At 38.9% G+C, this 20,211-nt stretch overlaps 1 protein-coding gene across 17 annotated transcripts; it reads right to left on the bottom strand.

Moving 5' to 3' along the window:
* Window positions 1–1,775: 1,775 nt before the first annotated feature.
* spa17 (sperm autoantigenic protein 17) lies at window positions 1,776–18,672 on the bottom strand. Of its 17 annotated transcripts, none has more exons than XR_008388270.1 (8): window positions 17,375–17,638; window positions 17,165–17,267; window positions 15,011–15,081; window positions 14,853–14,911; window positions 12,917–14,423; window positions 6,680–6,832; window positions 2,585–2,700; window positions 1,776–2,429 (listed from the first exon to the last, which is right to left on the bottom strand). XR_008388270.1 is itself a non-coding variant. In XM_053647146.1 (7 exons), exons 2-7 carry the CDS (start codon window positions 17,843–17,845, stop codon window positions 2,648–2,650), a joined length of 2,043 nt encoding a protein of 680 aa, XP_053503121.1. In that variant the 5' UTR covers window positions 17,846–17,860; window positions 18,502–18,672; the 3' UTR covers window positions 1,776–2,647. The 17 variants fall into 17 exon arrangements, 12 of the variants coding, with proteins under 12 accessions (XP_053503121.1, XP_053503122.1, XP_053503120.1 ...); XR_008388269.1 differs by having other exon boundaries at window positions 6,634–6,832; window positions 17,375–17,636; XR_008388272.1 differs by lacking the exons at window positions 1,776–2,429; window positions 2,585–2,700; window positions 6,680–6,832 and adding exons at window positions 11,604–12,098; window positions 12,213–12,266; window positions 12,563–12,756.
* Window positions 18,673–20,211: the final 1,539 nt, after the last annotated feature.

Here is a 20,211-nt window from a genome sequence, read left to right as displayed (position 1 = left end):
ATTCATTGTGAGGAGACGCTGCTATCTGCCTGGGCCCCATGCGTGTGGGAGGCAGTGTGGGCGGCCGGCTAGCTCCACTGCTCATTTCTGCACCTTGGGAAGAAACCAGCTTCAGCCATAGACATGACAAACATGACAATCACTGTGAGGGTCTCTCATGGGTTGTCTTGAGAAAGGTTATTTATTGTGAGATATTTTAGACTAGTGCATGATGTGCACATGAATATCACTATAGTGGTATAAATAATTCAGGTTATCACAGCGTACTACCCCATTGATGTACATTCACACCCCTACTCTAGACAAGTTTGTACTGTAAAGTTGAAACCACACTCCAGAGTCAGACCTGATCACAAACAGCTCGGAAGCCACCACAAAGCAGGATTTATTATTTCAGGAAGTGTGATTCAGATGAGCCTGGTGCAATGTGACAGGACTGCTGTGTGTGTGTATACAGTACACCTGCTGATCCATATTTACCTCACAGCTCAGGTTTCTGTCAGTGTAGAGTTTCGCATGTTCTCTCCATGTCCATGTGAGTTTTGTCAAAAGTTATCCAGTTTCTTACCACCTTCCAAAAACATGCAGGTGGTCTCGGTGCTCTAAATTGCCCCAAGGAGTGAATACGTGTGTGTATGGTGTCCTGATATGCACTGGTGATTCCTGCCTTGTGCATAGTGTTCCTTGGTACAGTGTTCTACAAAACCACAGCAGCCAGACCAGGATAAAACAGTTAGTAAAAATGGATGAATGAATGAATGAATGAAGTGCTATATGCCTTGGTTTTTATCATGATCTACTTAAAAGTATGTGTGAAAGCTGGGTAAGCACAATGGGTAAAGGCTTCAGTTAATGTTTACATCAAACATTAGAATGGGCAAGAAAGTTATCTCAGTGACTTTGACCATACCAAATGAGCTGGTTTGAACAGTCTCTAGGAAAAATAAAACAAAACATCAAGTGGACAAAAGTTCTCCAGGCAGAAACACCCTGTTGATGAGAGAGATCAGTGAAGAATGACCATACTGGTTTGACCTGACAAGAAGGCTAGGTAACTCAAATAACCACTCTTTACAGCTGTGGTGAGCAGAAAAGCATCACAGAATGTACACCATGCTGAATCTTGAGGCAGATCGGCTCCAACAACAAAAGACCACATTTCGCTCCTGTCAGCCAAGAACAGGAATCTGAGGCTACGCTGGGCACAGGATCTTCATCTGTCTTCTAGGATATTGCACAGAATCTTCGACTGTCCAGTTTCAGTGAACCTGGTGTGCCATTTATTACAATGCTTTAGATTCAAACAAATTATTAAATATTAAATATCTATAGCCACAGGTTCCACCATCACCACTACTTAACTGCATGTTTACTGCACCTACATATAAGCTCCTTCAGGTTCCCTAGACGCAACAAATGTGGAACAATGTTTACATTGGACTTTGATGTATTTACCATTGATGGAAGTAATCTCTGACATCTGGTAAATTATATTTCTTACTACTTCCTCCTGGGGCAGTATTACGTAAGCAGAGGAAGTGAAGCCAGGTGTTAAGGGTTCATTTGGTCATAATAAATGGTTGGCCATGCTTATTGGATTAGTTTCCTACTGGGAGAACCCAAAGAGATCATGATGAGGGAGTGGTTAATATTTCAGCTACTGCCTCATGCCTAATATGCTGCCTTTGCAATCAGAGCTTCAGCATCTCTCATAAAAGGCCATCAAAAGACTAATGATCTTCTGCAAACAGCACAAAATCATCTACACAGGAAACTACATTTTCAGAGCTTTTTATTCAGTTTACTGCTAATGCGTCATTCCATTGTGTACATGCAAGGTGATCTTTATAACCATTAATAAAACATACATTCCTAGTCAAATCAAAATTCTTAAACTCCTTGAAATACAGCAACTTTGATTATTTAAAAAAAAAAAAAAATGAAGAAAGAACAGAAGGCCAGCCATGCTAAATGCTGAGTTGGAAGCTCTGATTTTTTTTTTTCTGATTCTACAGACTGAGAGGATAAATATTAAAGGGAGCAAAGCAAACATTTAACACATTATCATAAGTTAAAGCAGATTCATAAGAGCAATAAACATAGAATAGCATTCAATAAATTATACACACACACACACACACACAAATGAAAGATTAAAGTACTTAAACATAATGTATACTACATAATAACCACCACTATGAGGCAAACTTTCAAGCAAATTGAAAATACAAAAGACAGCTGTGATACATAATTTCAAGTCTAAAATATATCAGAGACGAGCAGTACATATTAAAACCCTTACGGGCATTCCTTGTCGCTTTCACACCAACATTTGGACTAGCACACAATCAGGAAGAGTACAAGTGCACCAAGTTCATGCCCAGTGAGATGCAAATGCATGCTGGTTTGGGACAGTTATTCCCCTTAGACTGGATAAGAAGCAGAAAAAAAAAGATAAAGAAAAAGAAAAATAGATAGAGAGAGAGAGAGAGAGAGAGAGAGAGAGAGAGAGAGAGAGAGAGAGAAAGAGAGACTGAATTATAAAGAATGTGCGATCATATTTCAGATGAGAGATCCAACATACATTTACGGCTTGTCTCTACATAAAAAGGTCTCCAGGAACTGCTGTCCCCAGAGAGAAGAATCCTCACTGCTCTGGCACGGATGTCTCATCTGTCTCTACTCCTTCTGATCCCCCTGCTGTCCAAAACACACAACGGATTTAACAGGTTTAGCATGTTCTGCTGACAATATTGCAGACAGTTACATTGCCAACACTTAACCGTGAAAAAAGTGTGAGATATTGTTTTCACACTTAGTAGCAATCAGCTCAAATACTGCTACTAATGCAACAGATTTAACAGTGTATTGTTTTTTTTTTTTCAATGTGTTCATTACTATAACCTGCTTAAAATCTCCAATAACATTCTTGCTACTAATAGGGTGGATCGATATATAAATGATTCATTCTGGAAATGTATATTCTCATGTATTTGAACTATATAGTCAACAGCGATGTCTAAAATGATATCCATACCAGCATTGGTCTTGTCCTGTCTTTATTATGTATTAATGTACATGACAGACACAACTACATTATAAACAATCTCTCTATCATGACGTTTGGATATTTTACACAGTATGGTTTCAAAGTATTACCACTTTTATGTCTTGATCATCTATAATTTTTAGGGCATAACTTCCACACTTAGCCAGATGCCGGTCTTTTTTTTTTGGTTCACACCACAGTTAAGACAGAACCCAGTTTCTCAGCTCGATCTCAGTGGTGCAGATGCACCTGAGGATAAAAATAACAGCTCCATTTATAAAATGCTTAGCAACCAAGGACTGGGTTGATGTTGCTTGACATAAAAAGGCCTAAATTCCCCCAGTCCTCTTCAGAGGTGGGGTACAGCAGACCAGCATAGCTGAAGGAGACAAATCTAGGCCTGGTGATGTGAGAAGGACACGCTCACACTCGTCACCTGCCCCAATTTCCACCTCGAATGACCAGCTTTCCTTAGTTTCTTCTCAGGTTTAATAAAGCACACCAGGTACTTCATAAATGCAGAAAAACTCAATTTTGTAGAATATGCAGTATTAGTTTTGAACTTTTTATCTGTGCTGTCTTTACTACTGAAATTAACTTTGATTTCTGCATTTCTATTCAAGGCACATTGGGCTGAATTGGGGACAGTGTTGACGTATGTGAAGATGGGTTATGGACGATGTTAGTACCCTAAGTGGACAGTGTAGGAAGAGTTGAGGGACAATTGAGGGACAGTTGGGGGTACAATAGAGCCTTGGATGAATTAATAAGGCTGTGCCATTGTTTTAAATCTCTGATTCTATGGCAAATAAGATCACCGAAAATGCAACATTGGTTAAGAAAAGAGAAAATTTGTTTGAGATATTTTCATACACAGTTATGGGAAAACTGCAGAGCTTTCAGCCACCCACAATCCCAATTAGATTTATGTCTCTATAACTGAGACAAGATTACCACACTGCAAAAGTGAGGTGTCTCTCTGTCAATCCATTGCATTTTTTTTTGTTTTTTTCCCTCCATTTTCACCCTAATTTGGTCTCCTGCCAATTCCCACCCACAAACAAGTTCTCCCCTATCACATGACATGCTCCAGAGAGCGTGAAGGCAAGCGCTACCTGAGAAAAGCACTATCTACCCACTTCCAAATACAAGAGCTCAGAGACACCCACAATTGGCTAGTGTTACTTTGATTGACAATTGACAGAATTCAAACTTCCAGTCTCCCAATGATAGGGTAAACACCTTCCTGCTCCTCCACTCAGAAGTATTAACTTTCTAACTGTGGTAGTGAAGACCATTTGCAAGTGCAACTATTTTTAATAATCACAAAGTGTTTATTATTCCCAGAAACTTCAAGAAATTGCTGGTGTGCCCAGTATTTGATTCCTTGCTCTCATATCAACATAACTGTGTCACAGTAGTTACTGAATAATTCTTTGTAGTTACTGAGTAATATGATTTAATATGAATAGAAAATAATACTAGTTTCAGGTACCTGTGGTACTACGATCTCTGCATAACTGCTAGGGCATGTGTGCATACATGCCAAGACCTTCCAACAAAGTCATGTTGTGATATGTGACACAATAAATACCCCCATCCTACAACCATCTTTACCTATCTTGCCGAGCCAGTGCCAAATGACAAGGAACCTTGGTGGTTATTCAGGTTTCATAAAACTATACTTACATATGTAACTAGAGTTCTATTTCACCCCTTAAACAGTAACTGCCAGGAGCAGAGTGAAATACCTGGATGTATGCCTAGAATGTGACACGGTAAAATGACATGGTAAAACTGATGTTCTGACATGACCTCCACACGTATATTACTTTGAGGTCCAATGTGAACCTTTTGGAATCTAGAGAAATGGCATGGTGACATCCAAGTATCAGCAACTTCCTTGAACACTATTCTTCTAAGTAATGTCCATGAAAAGGAGACAATCTTCATATAGTGGAATGTCGAAGTATTGGCTGGGCACCTAGTACATCTAGAAACCCTAGTAGACAAGGAATACCAAATGTCTTTCCTCAGTGGCAAATGAACAGTTGGTCGGAGGAATGGATGGCTGCCATCTGGTCTAAATAACACCACAGGGCATGTAGCAGGAACAGCAAGGAATACTCTGCCAGATCAGCTTCAGTGAAGGCTGTAAGGTCAATTGACTGATTCACAAAGTTGGCTGATATAACACTGGACAAGCAGATTCAACCACTATGTCACCCACTGTCATCCTACATGCAAGACATTTTATAGCAGTCCTTGAAAAAAGTCAAGTCAGGATACTGGGAATCAGACAATGCACTGGGTCTACCTGATTGAATTCTATGTAATACACAAAACAGCTTCCACTTCAGGTCATAAAAGGCCTATACTGTATGCTAGGGGCTTTTGCTTTCAGAAGTGTCCCCTGGACTGCAGGGTCACTGTCTTTGGTTAGCGATTCAGTCTGAGGGGCCAAACCATCAGATACAATATAATTGACCAGGTGGATAGTGCCAAATACCACTGTCCACTTGGGGCAGAAAAAAAACTCCTTAACAAACAAACAAACAAACAAACAAACAAAAAACTGGTGAAAGCAACAGTGGAAACTAAGGGTTTGCCAACCATCTCAGGGCCACAAGCAGGACACTGTAGCCTAGTTACTGAATTCTGCACAATGTGGAAAGAATCTGTGTTTGTGGAAAAGGTGTATAATTGAGGCCAATTGCAGTACAGGGTATTGTCCTAGCAGGCTGTCTGGCTCTGCCAGTAGAAACCATAACTGTGCATGTGCTGACCTACAAAGAGGTCCACCTGTACCTTGTGAAACCTTTCACAGATATGCTAAAATATTTGAGTGCAGAGGTTTGACAGTGCATCTGCTGAACCATCGTACCCCAGCAGATGAGTTGTCCTCAGTGAGGCCAGTCATTGGTGAGCCCACATAGGAGATTCTGTGCAAGGCAGAGATAGGTTCTTGACCTCATGTCACCCAGATGGTTGATATAACTGACCAGGTTGACATTGTCTGAGTGGAACAAGATGTGATGTCACAGAAGCAAGAAAAACTTCAGGGCCAGTTGATTGCCATCAATTCTAGCTGGCTAGTGGTTGTATCCCTTGTGTCCCTATGGCAGCATACACTCACCAACTTGTAGAAGAGAATGAGTGGAGGCCATCCATAGTTTTGGAGAACAGGTTACTGACATTGGTCACTAAGCAGATAGTCCTATATCGTGTACTATGTGTACGTGTCCGACATGCACACATATGAGAAGAAGAAAGATGGTATTTATTGCAAATACTGTGTTACACCACAACTTGACTTTGTTGAAGGTTTTTGCATGTGTAAGCAAGCATGTATACAGATGTGTAAGCTGTGGCAGTTAGTACAAGTGAAATAGAACTGTATATATTTCACAAGTCAACATGAGGCTTCAGTTGACTTCTAACATTACTTCAAATATGAAAGACAAGCTTATTTTAAGTGCTGGAATGTATCTTTGGAGAAAGAAGAATACTTTGAAGTGTGTGAACTACAGAACTAATCCTGGGCCTCAGTCTATAGTCTACAGAAACTGGGGGCAGTCACTGACCTGCGTCCCCCTGGCTGCCGTTGAGCGTCTCACCAGTGCTGCTCACCTCCTCCCCGGGTTTATCACCGGGTTTCAACTTCTTCCGGGTCATGTGGCCACGGAAACCTGCCTGGATCTTGGCAGCTGCCTTGTTGGCCTCTGGGTCATCCAGGGGGATGTCCATGATGTCCTCTTCTTCCTGAGGCTGGCTGCTCTCCTCCTTTGACCACAATAACCAAGCAGGACAAGTTAAGTAACCAAGACATTTCCATTGCTGTTTATTCTAGAAATCTCTAGAAATGTTTCCACCACAGTGTAGTGGGCTTAGTCTGCTCACCAACTATCTTAACCCTCTTCAAAATTACTCCATGCCCTACCCAGTGTGTACAGAGCACTATATAGTGCAAATTTATAACAGTCTCACTTTTCAGTTGCAGAAAAAGACATCAGTACACAGTAAAAGGAAGCTCTAATTTTGGAACTATAAAAAGAACTCAGAAAAGTAATTAAGGCCCCAAACATTTAATCATTTACAGAAAGAGGATTATAATTACCTAACCTTTCCAGAGCTAAAAACATGTTACACACGATATAATTTTCTGAAAACGAGGACATGCAGCTATCCTTTTCTTCCGGGTTTGTGTTGGTGGGATTTGGCTATACTGAACTAAGTGTTTATGAGGCTTGCATTTGTGAGCCCATGCATTCTCCCACCAAGCATCTGTAAAGGCGGTGAGCAGAGGATGAGTGACAGGGCTGAAACAGCCTCTGGGTGGGTGAAGCATGGAGCCACCCACTGAACTAAAAATTAATCAGCTCCTTTTCATTTTGTTGAACATTCTGACATTTTTTATCCCACCTCATGGACAAAGGCAGGGGTGTTATGCATTCTTGGATTCTTAAATAAGCATTCATGTTTTCTGCCAGTGATCATGTAATCTTCCTCAGCCTTTCCAAATGATTTATTTAAGTTATAGTGTGACTAGAGATAACCAAAATAATGCATGGATATGCCCCTGTTTGCAAGTCTAGAGCTGAACTTTCATAAAACAAGCAGCTTTTCTTTTTAAAAAATAAATAAATAAATAAATAAAAGACACATTCTCTTCAAAGCAAATTCCACTGTGGCAACAAATAGTAAGTGCTAAGCGAACTGCTTTCAAACATTATCATGTATTACTGGCAACTAAAAATAATGAGGTACATCACAATATCACTCTCTTTGTCAAATATAATTCTTTGTGCTATTTTGCACAAACTAGAGATGCTAGACTTAAAATATTTAATTATTTAAATGATCAGAATCGAAACACTTCAAAGTTTCAAAGTCTTTACCGAAAAGACAAAATCAACGGACCATCCAGATTGCGTCATTCTTAAGTCATACAATTTTCCCTCATGTTCGTGATCTGGATTCTGAACATTTTCACCCACATTTACTTTAAAGGTCTAAAATCCTCACAAATCCCTGATACAATTACAATACACATTACTACATCATGATGTAAACCTAGGAACCTGCAATCACAGCTAGTGACTGCATTAATTTGACCTTATTTTTTTTTTCCATTTATTCATTCATTTGTTATGCTAATGCCATGATTTAACACCCACAGCAACCTTGTTTGTAACTTATTTAGAAAGGTCAGTGTTCAGAAAACACAAAAGGCAAAATAAGGTTTGTTATGAGGCCAATATTAAAAATAACTCAAGGTAACCAACACTGTGAATTCCTAATAGGGACAATCTCCATTTTTTTTTTCTTGTCAGATAACATTTCATTAAAAAAAAAAAGTCTGAATCCCTCAAATAATTAAGTATACTAGCTGTTGATCTGTGTTCTGAACATTTTCACCCAGATGACCTTTTTTTTCATAGGGGCTAGGGCTGGACACTTTGAACACGAAATAACACCTTAAAATTACTATTGGAGTATGTCTCACAAGGTGTAAACCCGTGAACCTATTCCGTCACAATTAGTTATTGTGGTTCTTTCTTTCTCATCCATCCATCCATCCATCCATCCATTCATTCATTCATTATGCTAATGACATGATTTATCAAAACACCCACAGCAAAAAATGTTTTAACAAAAATCAAGTATGACTCCTCATTTGCAAATTTAGGAATACCAGATATCACAAAGATCATGGTTAATAATAATAATTCAAGATAACTGATTCCCTAATGGCAAACTGAATTTATTTATTTAATTATTATTTTTTATTATCACGCATCATCTCACAAACATTTCTGAATATGTGGTATGATATCACTTATCCAGTACTTATCTTACTACCAGAGGTCACTAAAATGCAACATTTCGAAACATTAAAACTTGTGTAAATCCTTCAAGACGTCAATTTGCTAGTTATTTGGTTCTATCTACACAAAAACCCTTCAAAAAGAGGGCAAAAAAGATTTGGATTTCGAACTGAAAAGCCGATGTGCAATAACAGCGTTCTGCAGCGCCCTCTAGAGGACGACTGTGGAGGTGAACTCAGGAAAATCATATTAAAGTAAAAAAAAAAAAGAAAAATACATTTGTTTTCAAACATTACAGAATATGCAAAAGTAGCGCTTTCTATTGCGCCATTTCTCATGATATATATAATATCTTGTCGTATGACGCGCACACGGTCACGAGTAGGATGCCAATGCATTTAGCATTGAAAAGCTGAGAAGTTATACAAAATTATGTGCAAGTGCACGCGATCACGGTTGTCTCCTTAGTCTCGCTTGTCGTAGAAACCTTAAATAAGTTATAGTCATGCGGTGTTACAGATCACCCGCGAATAGTTATCCATAAAAGGCAGACGTGTACTTACGCAGTGGCAGTCCATGCTGATAAATATGTTCTTTACTGGACTAATATACGAGAAAGGTGATGCCAGAGAGATTGGAGCGCGCGCGCCTCTCACCCAGCTCTGCTTATTATTCTCGAGCTGAGGTGGGTGGAAAGGAGGAGCGGGGGAGAGAGAGGGAGGGAGGGAATAAAGGAGAGAGAGAGAGAGAGAGAGAGAGAGAACGAGAGAGCACTTCTAAAATATATTTATCTCTCACTATCACTATATTGTCCCTTCTATTATCACTCTCTCTCAACTGACATGACTTTTCAGTGTAAAATGATCGTTGTTACATGGGGGAAAACTGTATAGCCAAACCTAACATAGAAATAACAAAACACTACACATAAAAATGCCTTACGTGTGATATAAAAATAAATAAATAAATAAATACAATTATAGACTTCGGTGAACTTCAGTGTTATGTCACCGGGAGGTTAATCCAGCCAGTAGGGCCACCTTGGGTGAACACATCTGAAGGACCAATTGTAATGAGTCTGCATGAAAAATTGGTCATGAGAAAGTTGTCACGCGGACCGGGAACCGCACCGTGGTACTAAATCCGAGACTACCTGTAGGAGGTGGTCTGAGTTCGTTTAAACTGGAACTGAACCGATTCCCATGAATGTGAACGCAACTCGTACTCAGTTCATGAAGTAAAGTAACCTGCGCATGGGGTAGTTTCCACAACACAAGTGTACCATGAGGGGCAGGGGAACGTTGTGGGACACAGAAGAGGTCAACTGCTGCACAAATGATCTGCTATGTATAATAGCACCAAAATAAATAAATAAATAAAAACCCTGAAAATATGGTGAGTCGCCTTGTGTTCTCCAGGAGCGTTTGTAATGACGTAAGATGAACACAAACGCACCGGGGTTCGATAGAATCAAGTGAGTCTGAAACCAGACCAACGCTATGAAGGGCGCCGGGCATAATCGCAGAAAACGTGCCAAGTGTGACAAACCACCTAATTGTACTCTGCTGGGATTAGGATTACCAGGATCCACCCCTGGTGCCAAACCTGGGAGTGATGTCCGGAAATACGCATCTAGTGACCGGGCCACCCAGTCAGGCTCAGTCTGAATCATGGAGTCATCTTGAGAATCGACCAATCAAGATGAAGGGTGGGGGTCAAGTGCAATGCCAGGGTGGTTGGGATGCGATGGACAGTCTTAGATGGCATAGACCCTCGGAATGGAAATGAATGAATGAATGAATGAAAAGGATAGAGTGTCACTGATGCAAAGCACTAATCTACATCAAACCCCTGGAGTGTTTTTATTTTATTTTATTTTTTGTCTGCACTCATCGCGCACTGTAGAGTATGTACGTCTGGGATGAATATTGCGGCTGGGGGTTGGGTTGATAAGATTAGACAGATGCCTGTAGTGTGTTTTAATGTAAATGTAAATGTTTTTTGGCTTTTCGCATGTAAATGTAAGTGAAGTGTTTACAACAAAGAATGGTCTGAAATTTTTCGGTTTATAGCTTGATAGCTCTGTATTAGTAACATATAAGAAACTATCTTAGCAATTTGGTTATTGAAGATAACTTTGAAGCTTTGAAAATAAATGTCTGCTATATTCATGCAAAAGGTAGCAAAGGAATGATTTTATCATTATGCTGCTCTGACTGCTTGTGATAGCTGGTTGTGATATTAGATAGGAGGGATTAAATGTAATATCTATAAATAACTCAACAGTAATACGATTAGGGCTGAACAATGTGTGCTTAGTCCGTCGACTGTACTTGGACTTGTATATAATCCAAAATCAATTTGGTGTGTTCATTGCAACCGCAAAGGTATTTTATATGCATCTTCTCAATCAGCACTAATGATGCGTTACAGATGTGTCAGTGAAGCAGACTGAGAAATATCAGTCCAAATGGAGCTCAATGGCAGCAAAATTAGATGTATGCTGCTTTTCCATATGGTGTGTTTGTTAGATTCTGATGGTGCAGGTTTATGCCAGAAAAAGCTCTCTTTGGACCCACAAAAAACAAAAAACACCTCCCACTTTTGGTCTATACCGTTCCTTATCCTTATACCGTATATTTTATTGTACATATAGTAATAATATTTTTATAGCAAATTGTACTGTACAGAACTGTAGGCAGGGCGTTGTTCAAAATCAGGAGTCGGGACCAGCTGTGAAAATCAGAGACACGTGACGTGCCATGGTGATGCTTAGAAACATTCCTCTAAGGAGGCATTGGTAACATTGACAAATTATAGTTTTAGCACTGCAAAACAGGACGGGAAAACATTACTATAGTTCCTATGTCAGCATCAGTGTGGCTTCATCCATTAACACAGCCTACACAAATGAACTTAATTCCCAGACAACATACTAGGCGTACTGTCCCTTGCCTAGAGGCACTAAGAAATTGCTTATTATCCAGCTTTGCTTCTGCCAGGACCATGTGGTGCTTCTCATTTTAAAAAAAGCTCCTACCGTGTGCTAAAAAAACATGCTGAAAACCTGGCCTGCATGTCTAGACGCTCAAAAGATATTTCTCCTCTGACCTGTTTGCATTCTGCCAAAACGCAGCACCAAATCCATCCATCCATCCTTCCAGTCTCAACACACTGGAGCATTACATATTTCCCCTACTGCCTTTCTCTAACCAGATTAACTTGTGGGAAAAAAAAAACACCATGGAGACAAAAAATATCTCAGTGTTTTGCTATTTGTTAAATATTGAATTTCATCCAGATTTCTGGAATGTCAAAGACGAGAAGAACTTTACATCAATGGCAGGATGAAGATAACCATAAGTACTGTGCCTGAAATGTAAAAGTTGCTGAAAGTGATATATATAAGATTAGATGACCTACATTGTAAAGAAGGAATGAGACAGAAAGAGAACACACTGCACAGATCTAATTGCTCCCTGTAGATCACACACTAGTTTACCTAGTTGCTTTCTTGAAAAAAAATTATATATATATATATATATATATATATATATATATATATATATATATATATATATATATATATATATATCGAGTTACAGAAGAAATGGCTGGTATCATGTCTCCGTGGCAACACTTATAAATCCTCCACCAAACTTCCAAGAATCATATAGAAATTTACCTTACATTTTTCAGTATTTTCTGAAATCACTGAGATGAGACTCTCCATTGTGACTCATATCTCTACTGATAGCATTGTAGCACTGAGTGACTGGACCTGTGTGTCGATATGATGCAGTCTGTTACCCAGAAACGGAACTATTTCAGGGGCATCTTCAATCACCTATCTCTCGAGACCAGAATAGAGGCACCTCGCTGTTGATCAGACGTGTCCTTGAGGTTTTTATTTTTAAATATCAGCTCGGGACAAAAATTGGAACAGCCTAAATCCAGGATAAGGTCATCACTTATCCTGGATTCTCTGTTTGCCAAAAAATGTTCCAAATTCAGATAAAACACTATTTCTACATCTTACCTGTTGGTCCACCTCCTTGTTCTCACTTTCAAGTATGGGCTCATAGACCATGTCCTCTTGATGTTCAGACTCTTCGTAATCTGTAGCTGTTTCCGTTTCCTCTGTGTGCTCTTGTGAATCTGTAGCAGATTGTTTATAGTTGACCTCCATGTCCTGCTCAGTTTCCTCAGATGTAGGAACAGGAAGCGTTGCTTTAGATTCATGAGTGAATGTACTGTAAAACAAATTGTCTTCCTGTGTCTCAGGTGCATTCACACCATTACTTCCTTCATCAATTTCACTGGTATCCTCAACTTCATCTACATTTTGAGATGTTCTAGTGTCATCCTTGTTCATGTCCTCATCTGAAAAGCCAGTGGGATTGTCCACCAGGCCTTCCATATTCTCCACAGGGATTGTTTCAAATATATCTTTTGGGTCAGTCTGTTTATCATCATTTGTCTCATCTTCCTGCATATCAGTCTGAGAATCTCTTTCATCAGTGGCAGCAATGATATCACTGACACTTTCAAAATCATTATGTTCCTCCTGAAGTTCAGATGCTACATTCACAAAATCCTCAATTCCTGGCTTATCTTTGTTTCTCCTGTCTGTTAGACTGTCTTTTTCCAGAATGAACGATGATTCACTCATAGCTTCAGCTGCCAAAATGACACTTGCTTGCTGGTTTTCAACCCCCAATGGTATTTCATCTGTATTTGTTTCATCAAAAGTTTGTGCCTCTTCTGACACACTGATACTTTCTGCTCCTTCGTTTAGATGTAGCTGCTCAACATGATGAATTTCTGGCCCAGCATCATCAAATAAAATATTAGTCATTTCTCTGACATCGTCAGGAAGATGACCAGTTTCATCAATTTCGTCCTCTTTAACAGGGGATGCAATTGTTTTTTCATTACAAGAAATGTCATTTAATTCTTTATCAACATCCTGTTCAACATATACTGAAGTCTCAGTACCAGTCAGAGTGAATTCATCATGGGAATCTAGGACATCTTGCTCAACTAGGACAGGGTCTGGGCTTTCTGAGGGTGGAATAAAACCTGCATCAGCTCCAGTCACGTCTCCACTGCCCTCAGTGTGCTCCTCTTCCTGCAAAGTAGACTGCAGTTCTTCAGAGCACACATCTACATCTGCGAGACCACGATATGATGACAGGGTTACGGGATCGAGCTCTTTTTCTGCTGTCTCATTTTCGTCATCGACACTGGCATGCTCCGGCACATTTTCTAGCATTTGCTTTTCAACCTTTTCCATTTTATTCAGTTCTTCAGCACATATGTCAACATCTGCAGTTCCTCTGTATGAATTTAACTCCGGATTAAGTTCAGAATCAGACTCTCCTGATTCGTCCTCTGATTTATTTAGCTCATTGTTTGCCTGTGGTTCCCACTCTACAATGTCTTTAGGGGCATCAAGGGTCTCAGGTGAAGGGGAGGAGTTCTGACTTGACTGGGTAATTTCGTCTTCATTATTTTCATACAAATCAGATTGAAAATCTCTTTCTCTGAAAGGTGACATTTAAATATAAGGACAATTAAGTAGCAATTAAGTGTGATTCATAATGGAGGCTCAGTTAATGCAGGAGCCCAAACAAGCATCACAATGATAATTCATTACTGATCCTGTACAGCAGGTGTGGATGTCTAAACTGGTACTGTAATTAGTCTTTTGAACCAGTGACTTTACTAGTGTGCGACTGAAAATCTATCTTGATTAAGGTACAATTCACTGTTGTGGTTCATAATGCTCTCAAAGTTAAATATACTACACTTCAGGTAAAGCCATGAAATATGGAAACTCTCAAGAAAGTAAAAACTGAAGTCATTTCACATTTTATTTCCTACATTCTGTCCATCATTTTTAATCAAGAGAAACTGGATCTGAACTGAATGATGCTGCCTCTCCTGTCAAGTCATGGAGAAATCAGACTCACTCATTTACAGAGCTTCCAGTTTCTTCGTCTGGACTGCACATTTCCTGGTTTACTGCATCCTGAAAAAAAATACAAATAAAAAGACAAACCTAGAACAGTGCTAAATAATGATAAATAAATACTTGCTTGAGGATACTGCAAAATCTGTTCAAACCCACGCTGAAGTCATCATTGTTGGAGATCCTGTGCTCGATCAGTCCACCCCATTTAGCTGGATCAAGGCCACCTTCTGGAGAAAATAATTTGCAAACTACATAAAAGGCTATATAAACTGAAGGATATTGTCAGTAGGGCACAATCTAAATCTAAACACAAATGATTAAATAGTGCAAATTATGATTCAAATGACCTGTTAAACTATTTTCCCAGAATACAAGTAGAGTATAGTTTCTGGTGGAGTTTCACATGCCCCACCCCGCGCCCCCCCCCCCCCCCCATTTAATGAATAAATGATGAATAAAAAAACATGTAAAAATATAATTTTTAGTATAGTTCTATATGTTGGGTTTATAGTGCATTATCAGTAAACTTAAAATCATTTAGGAGAATATGCTATAGTGCAAAACATGGTCTTCTCACTTACAGATGAAGCTTTCATTTAAACTTTGGGGAAGATGCACTAATTAAGGCAACCAAGCCTTCATTTAAGTAAAGGTTGACACTAAATATTTCTAATATGATTAGTTTTCACCTACGATATTTTCAGTATTTCAGAAATTCTGTATGCAAAAATGTTATATTAAACACGTCAATAAAATCTACATCCATCCATTTTCCATACCCTTCATCCTACACAGGGTCGCGGGGGAACCTGGGGGCATATTACAGAAACGTTCTATCTTAAATCTTAAGTTAAGATCTGATAAATTGAATTAGGATTTTTCACAAATTCGTATTACAGAAGCAAATCTTAACTTGATTTAGGATTCTTATCTTCTTCTTATCCATTCATTTTCTATATCGCTTATCCTACAGGGTCACAGGAAACCTGGAGCCTATCACAGGGAGCAGGGACACAAGGTGGGGTACAACCTGGACACCAATTCATACACTACGGACACTTTGGACATGCCAATCAGCCTACCATGCATGTCTTTGGACTGGGGGAGGAAACCGGAGTACCCAGAGGAAACCCCCACAACACGGGGAGAACATGCAAACTCCGCACACACAGGGCAGAGGCGGGAATCGAACCCCTAACCGACCGATAACCACTAACCGACCGTGAGCCCGGATTCTTATCTTATCTTACAAAATCTTATCATATCTCTAGTTAAGAAATCTTAAACTGCTCCATCAAGTTCAATAATCAACTCTCAGGTCTGTTACCAAGCAACCAACTACAACCAACAACTGTGAAGTACACTTTTGAATAAAATGGAGTATGTTGAATAGTAAAATCACTTGCACTATGACTGGTAACGCTCCGTGACAGTTCGTTGGCTTCTGAAATGTTGGTCGCAATTCTTGTGCAAACTGTATTATAATATTTCATGGAAGTCTGTAATTATTTTTTGTTGTGAAAGCATAGTACATCATCTGGGTACTCCAAAAGTCTTTCCACCATCAAACATCACAGTTCTTCATCTTGTATCAATATATAATAAATGCAATGCCATTCTCAGACATGATGATTGTAATGTGACTGTTATTGTTGGCTTTAAGTTAGGAAACCAGTGGGGTTGTCCTAAAGTTAAGACACTTTTTAGGATTTTTTGTCATGTTAGGATGCTTCTGTAATACCCTTTTCCTATCTGTAGCTAAGGTAAGATAATGTACTTTGGACATGTTATTCCTAAGTGCTTTTGTCCTAAATCAGTACGTTTACATGGACAATAATATACCAATATTAACCCGATTAAGAAAATACTCTGATTAAGAAACTACCATGTAAACAGCGATAATTGATGACCTTAATCTGGCTAAAGTCATATTCGAAGTAAACACAAATCGAATTAAGACATGTGGAGTATTCCTATTTTAGTCGCATTATCGAAGTGCATTATAGACATGTACACACCTTAATCACACTATTAACGTTCTATGGGAATTTTCACCACATTTTGCGACAGGACACGTACACAAAAATTTTCTTTCCATTCAGCTTCATCAAATTCCATTAAAACAACTCTTTCCCACCAGTCCTTACTTTGTGCTCTCATCCAGTACCTCTGAGTTTGTCGTGGTGGTGTGAATGAAATGAGAATTTGTATCCACTGGTGTCTATTTACACGTATAGCATGGCAAATAATGAACTGCACTTGAAGCTTTTGTAAAATTAAAAATGAAACACTCAAAACTGTATACAGTACCATAATGAAGACGAACTGTATGTTGATACATGAATTTCTGGAAGGAACGTCGGACGGCGTGGCGTGGGGACGTAATGACGAGTGCCATTAATCGATCTATGTTCTATAACATGTAAAACATGAACATGAAAGGAATATCCTAAAAGTGACTAATGTAAACAATCTTAATCAGAATATTGTCATTCAGAATAAGGTCAATAATTAGATTACTGCTGTCCATGTAAACGTAGTCAGTGAGGTCCTAACTAAAATCACCATGGTTACCAAACAGATAAGATAGGATTCTATAATTAGGCTCTTTCTGTAATACACCCCCTGGAGCCTAACCCAGGGAACTCGGGGTACAAGGCAAGGGGCACCCTGGACAGAAATCCCATAAGGAAATAGGGAGAACATACAAAACCCAAGCTCAGAATTGAACTGGTGACTCTGGAGCTATGAGGTGGCCTTGTAATAAAGCTATTAAATAGTCATCTATTATCAAAACATGCTGAACAGCCACTCTACACACTACTGAAGGAAATTACCCTCTCTTTTCTGGAGAAGTGCTGTAAAGTATTGTGCAGCGAAGGTGGGGATGTCTTCAGGTTGATCTCTCAGTACCTCTCTGGCGAGTCCCTCTAGAATGTTCCCAAACCCACGAGGAACTCTCAGGGCGGTGTTCGAGAAAGGCACGGCCATTTCTCAAATAATCAGCTTCCAACATAAGATAGGAACAGTGTGAAAACAACCATGAAACACATATGGTACTGTACAGCTAACTTTAAAATAAAAATAAAATTGCTTATTAGCTGGATTATTTGTGAGATCCCTGCAACAACTTGGGGCCCAGTTTCACTGTAAAGTTAACATGATCTTAACTAGTAAAGAGAGAGTTCAATCTATAAGTAGTGATGATCTTTATGCTGTGATGCTTGGGGAACATTCAGGCTAGAGTAGACCATCACACTACAGTATTGTTATAGTGTGTGTGTGTGTGTGTGTGTATATATATATATATATATATATATATATATATATATATATATATATATATATATATATATATATATATATATCAGAACGATAGTGTCACTGAGTCCTATATGTAGTAAATAAGATACGACCCATAATGATGTAGAAGTACTTTGACACAGCTGTCTAGACTTCTTTCAGCTTATTTCGCTTGATAGCTAGAAGTGTTTACAATTTTGCAGTTTGACATTCAATCCAGAGATGATATCATTAAAATAGTTTGCAAACGTAATCGTTACTATTTAATTTATTATTGTTTTTTGAAACGTTTTACAGCATGTCATAACGCCCAGCTAATACCATATTCATTTTTCAAGTCTTACCGTTCCGTTTCCAAAACGTCTACTTGTTTGGTTTACAAGCATTGCTACGCAACCGACTGAAACTACGGAAAGCAACGAGGGTCTAAAAGAAAGCGTGTGACTAAATTTAAACTGGTCATTACGGATGTTTACAATTTGGGATTTCGGGGTTCAGAGTCTTTCCTGAGCTCTGTGTTAAACTCTAGGCGCTAACGAATATTTCTATGCTTACTTTTATGCGTTTGTGCTTACTTATTTCAGTTTACTTATTTTCTGTTGCACTGATTCTCAACATTTTGTGACCCCCTAAAATGAATAAATACCACAGACCTCCCCAGTACACAGAATCCTTATTTAAACTCTTTATATAAATGTTTACAATAATATTATAGCTGTTGATTGGGGTCATACATCTTTTTATTCCAGAAGCTTCCACAAGATACATTAGGATGATTCATCCATAAATCTTCTATACTGCTTATCCTTCAGGGTCACGGGGAACCTGGAGCCTATCCCAGGGAGTATCGGGCACAAGCAGGGCACAATCACATTCACACACCCATTCATACACTACGGACATGCCAATCAGCCTACCATGCATGTCTTTGGACTAGGGAGGAAACCGGTGTACCTGGAGCATGGGGAGAACATGTAAACGCTGCACATGCAGGGCAGCGGTGGGAATCAAACCCCCAACCCTGGCAGTGTGAAGGGAACATGCTAACCACTAAGCCACTGTGCACCCACATTAGGATGATGTTGATATTATTATTATTATTAATAATAATGGATTTAAACCATTTAATTCAATTCTGGATTAAAACCATTTAATTCAAATGACCAGATAATCAAAGAGTCTAGTATTTATATATAGTATGTTTGTTTGTTTGTTTCTTTCTTTCTTTCTTAAATTATAATAGGACAAAAGGACTAACATACCCACTGTGGTAGGAGAATTGCTTTGTACACTATATGACCAAACGTTTGTAGACACCTGACCATCACACCCATATGTGGTTCTTCCCCAGACTGTTTCCACAAAGTTGGAAATACAGAATTGTATAGGATATATTGTCTTTGTATGCTGTAGCATTACAATTTCCCTTCAGTGGAACTAAGGAGCCCAAACCTGTTCCAGCATGACAATGCCTCTGGGCACAATGTAAGAGCTCAAGGAAGACATGGGTTGCCAAGTTTGGTGTGGAAGAATTTGAGTGGCCTGCACAAAGCCCTGACATTAATCCCACTGAACATTTTTGGGATGAACGGAAACACAGACTGCACCCCAGTCCTCCTTACCTGACATCACTAATGCTCTTGTGGCTGAATGGGCAAATCCTCACAGCCATGCTCCAAATTCTAGTGGAAAGCCTTCCAAGAACAATGAAGGTTAGTATAACAGCAAAGGGCACTAAATATTGAGCAGGATGTTCCACAAGCACATATGGGTGTGATGATCAGGTGTCCACAAACATTTGGTCACATAGAGTATACTGCTTAATATAATGCAAAATAAATTGTATTAATGAAACCCATTTTTAAAATAATAATATAAAAATGAAATATAATAAGTACTATATATTTTATTGAATACATTACTGATAAAAAATCAAAATTTCTGCATATTTCTTTACAAATGTAGAAACATATACATTTTCAAAAGCTAAAAAGACAGGAAATAAACTCAAACTTAAAAAAGAGCACACTATATATATATATATATATATATAT

This window comes from Ictalurus furcatus, chromosome 17 (assembly GCF_023375685.1).
Source record: "Ictalurus furcatus strain D&B chromosome 17, Billie_1.0, whole genome shotgun sequence".
Lineage (NCBI taxonomy): Eukaryota > Metazoa > Chordata > Actinopteri > Siluriformes > Ictaluridae > Ictalurus > Ictalurus furcatus.
Note: the sequence above shows the minus strand (reverse complement) of the source record. Positions and strands in the feature narration are given on the sequence as shown.

Bases quoted from the DNA above. Each gene is read 5' to 3' on its own strand.
- spa17 (XM_053647143.1), bottom strand. From the start codon at position 17,560: ATGTTCTCCCTATTTCCTTATGGGATTTCTGTCCAGGGTGCCCCTTGC. The intron at 17,268-17,374 runs GTAATCTAATTA...TACATGTTATAG, and splicing joins CTACGTTTACATGGACAGCA to AACATAGATCGATTAATGGC. The intron at 15,082-17,164 runs GTACTGTATACA...TATTTTCTCCAG, and splicing joins TACAGTTCGTCTTCATTATG to AAGGTGGCCTTGATCCAGCT.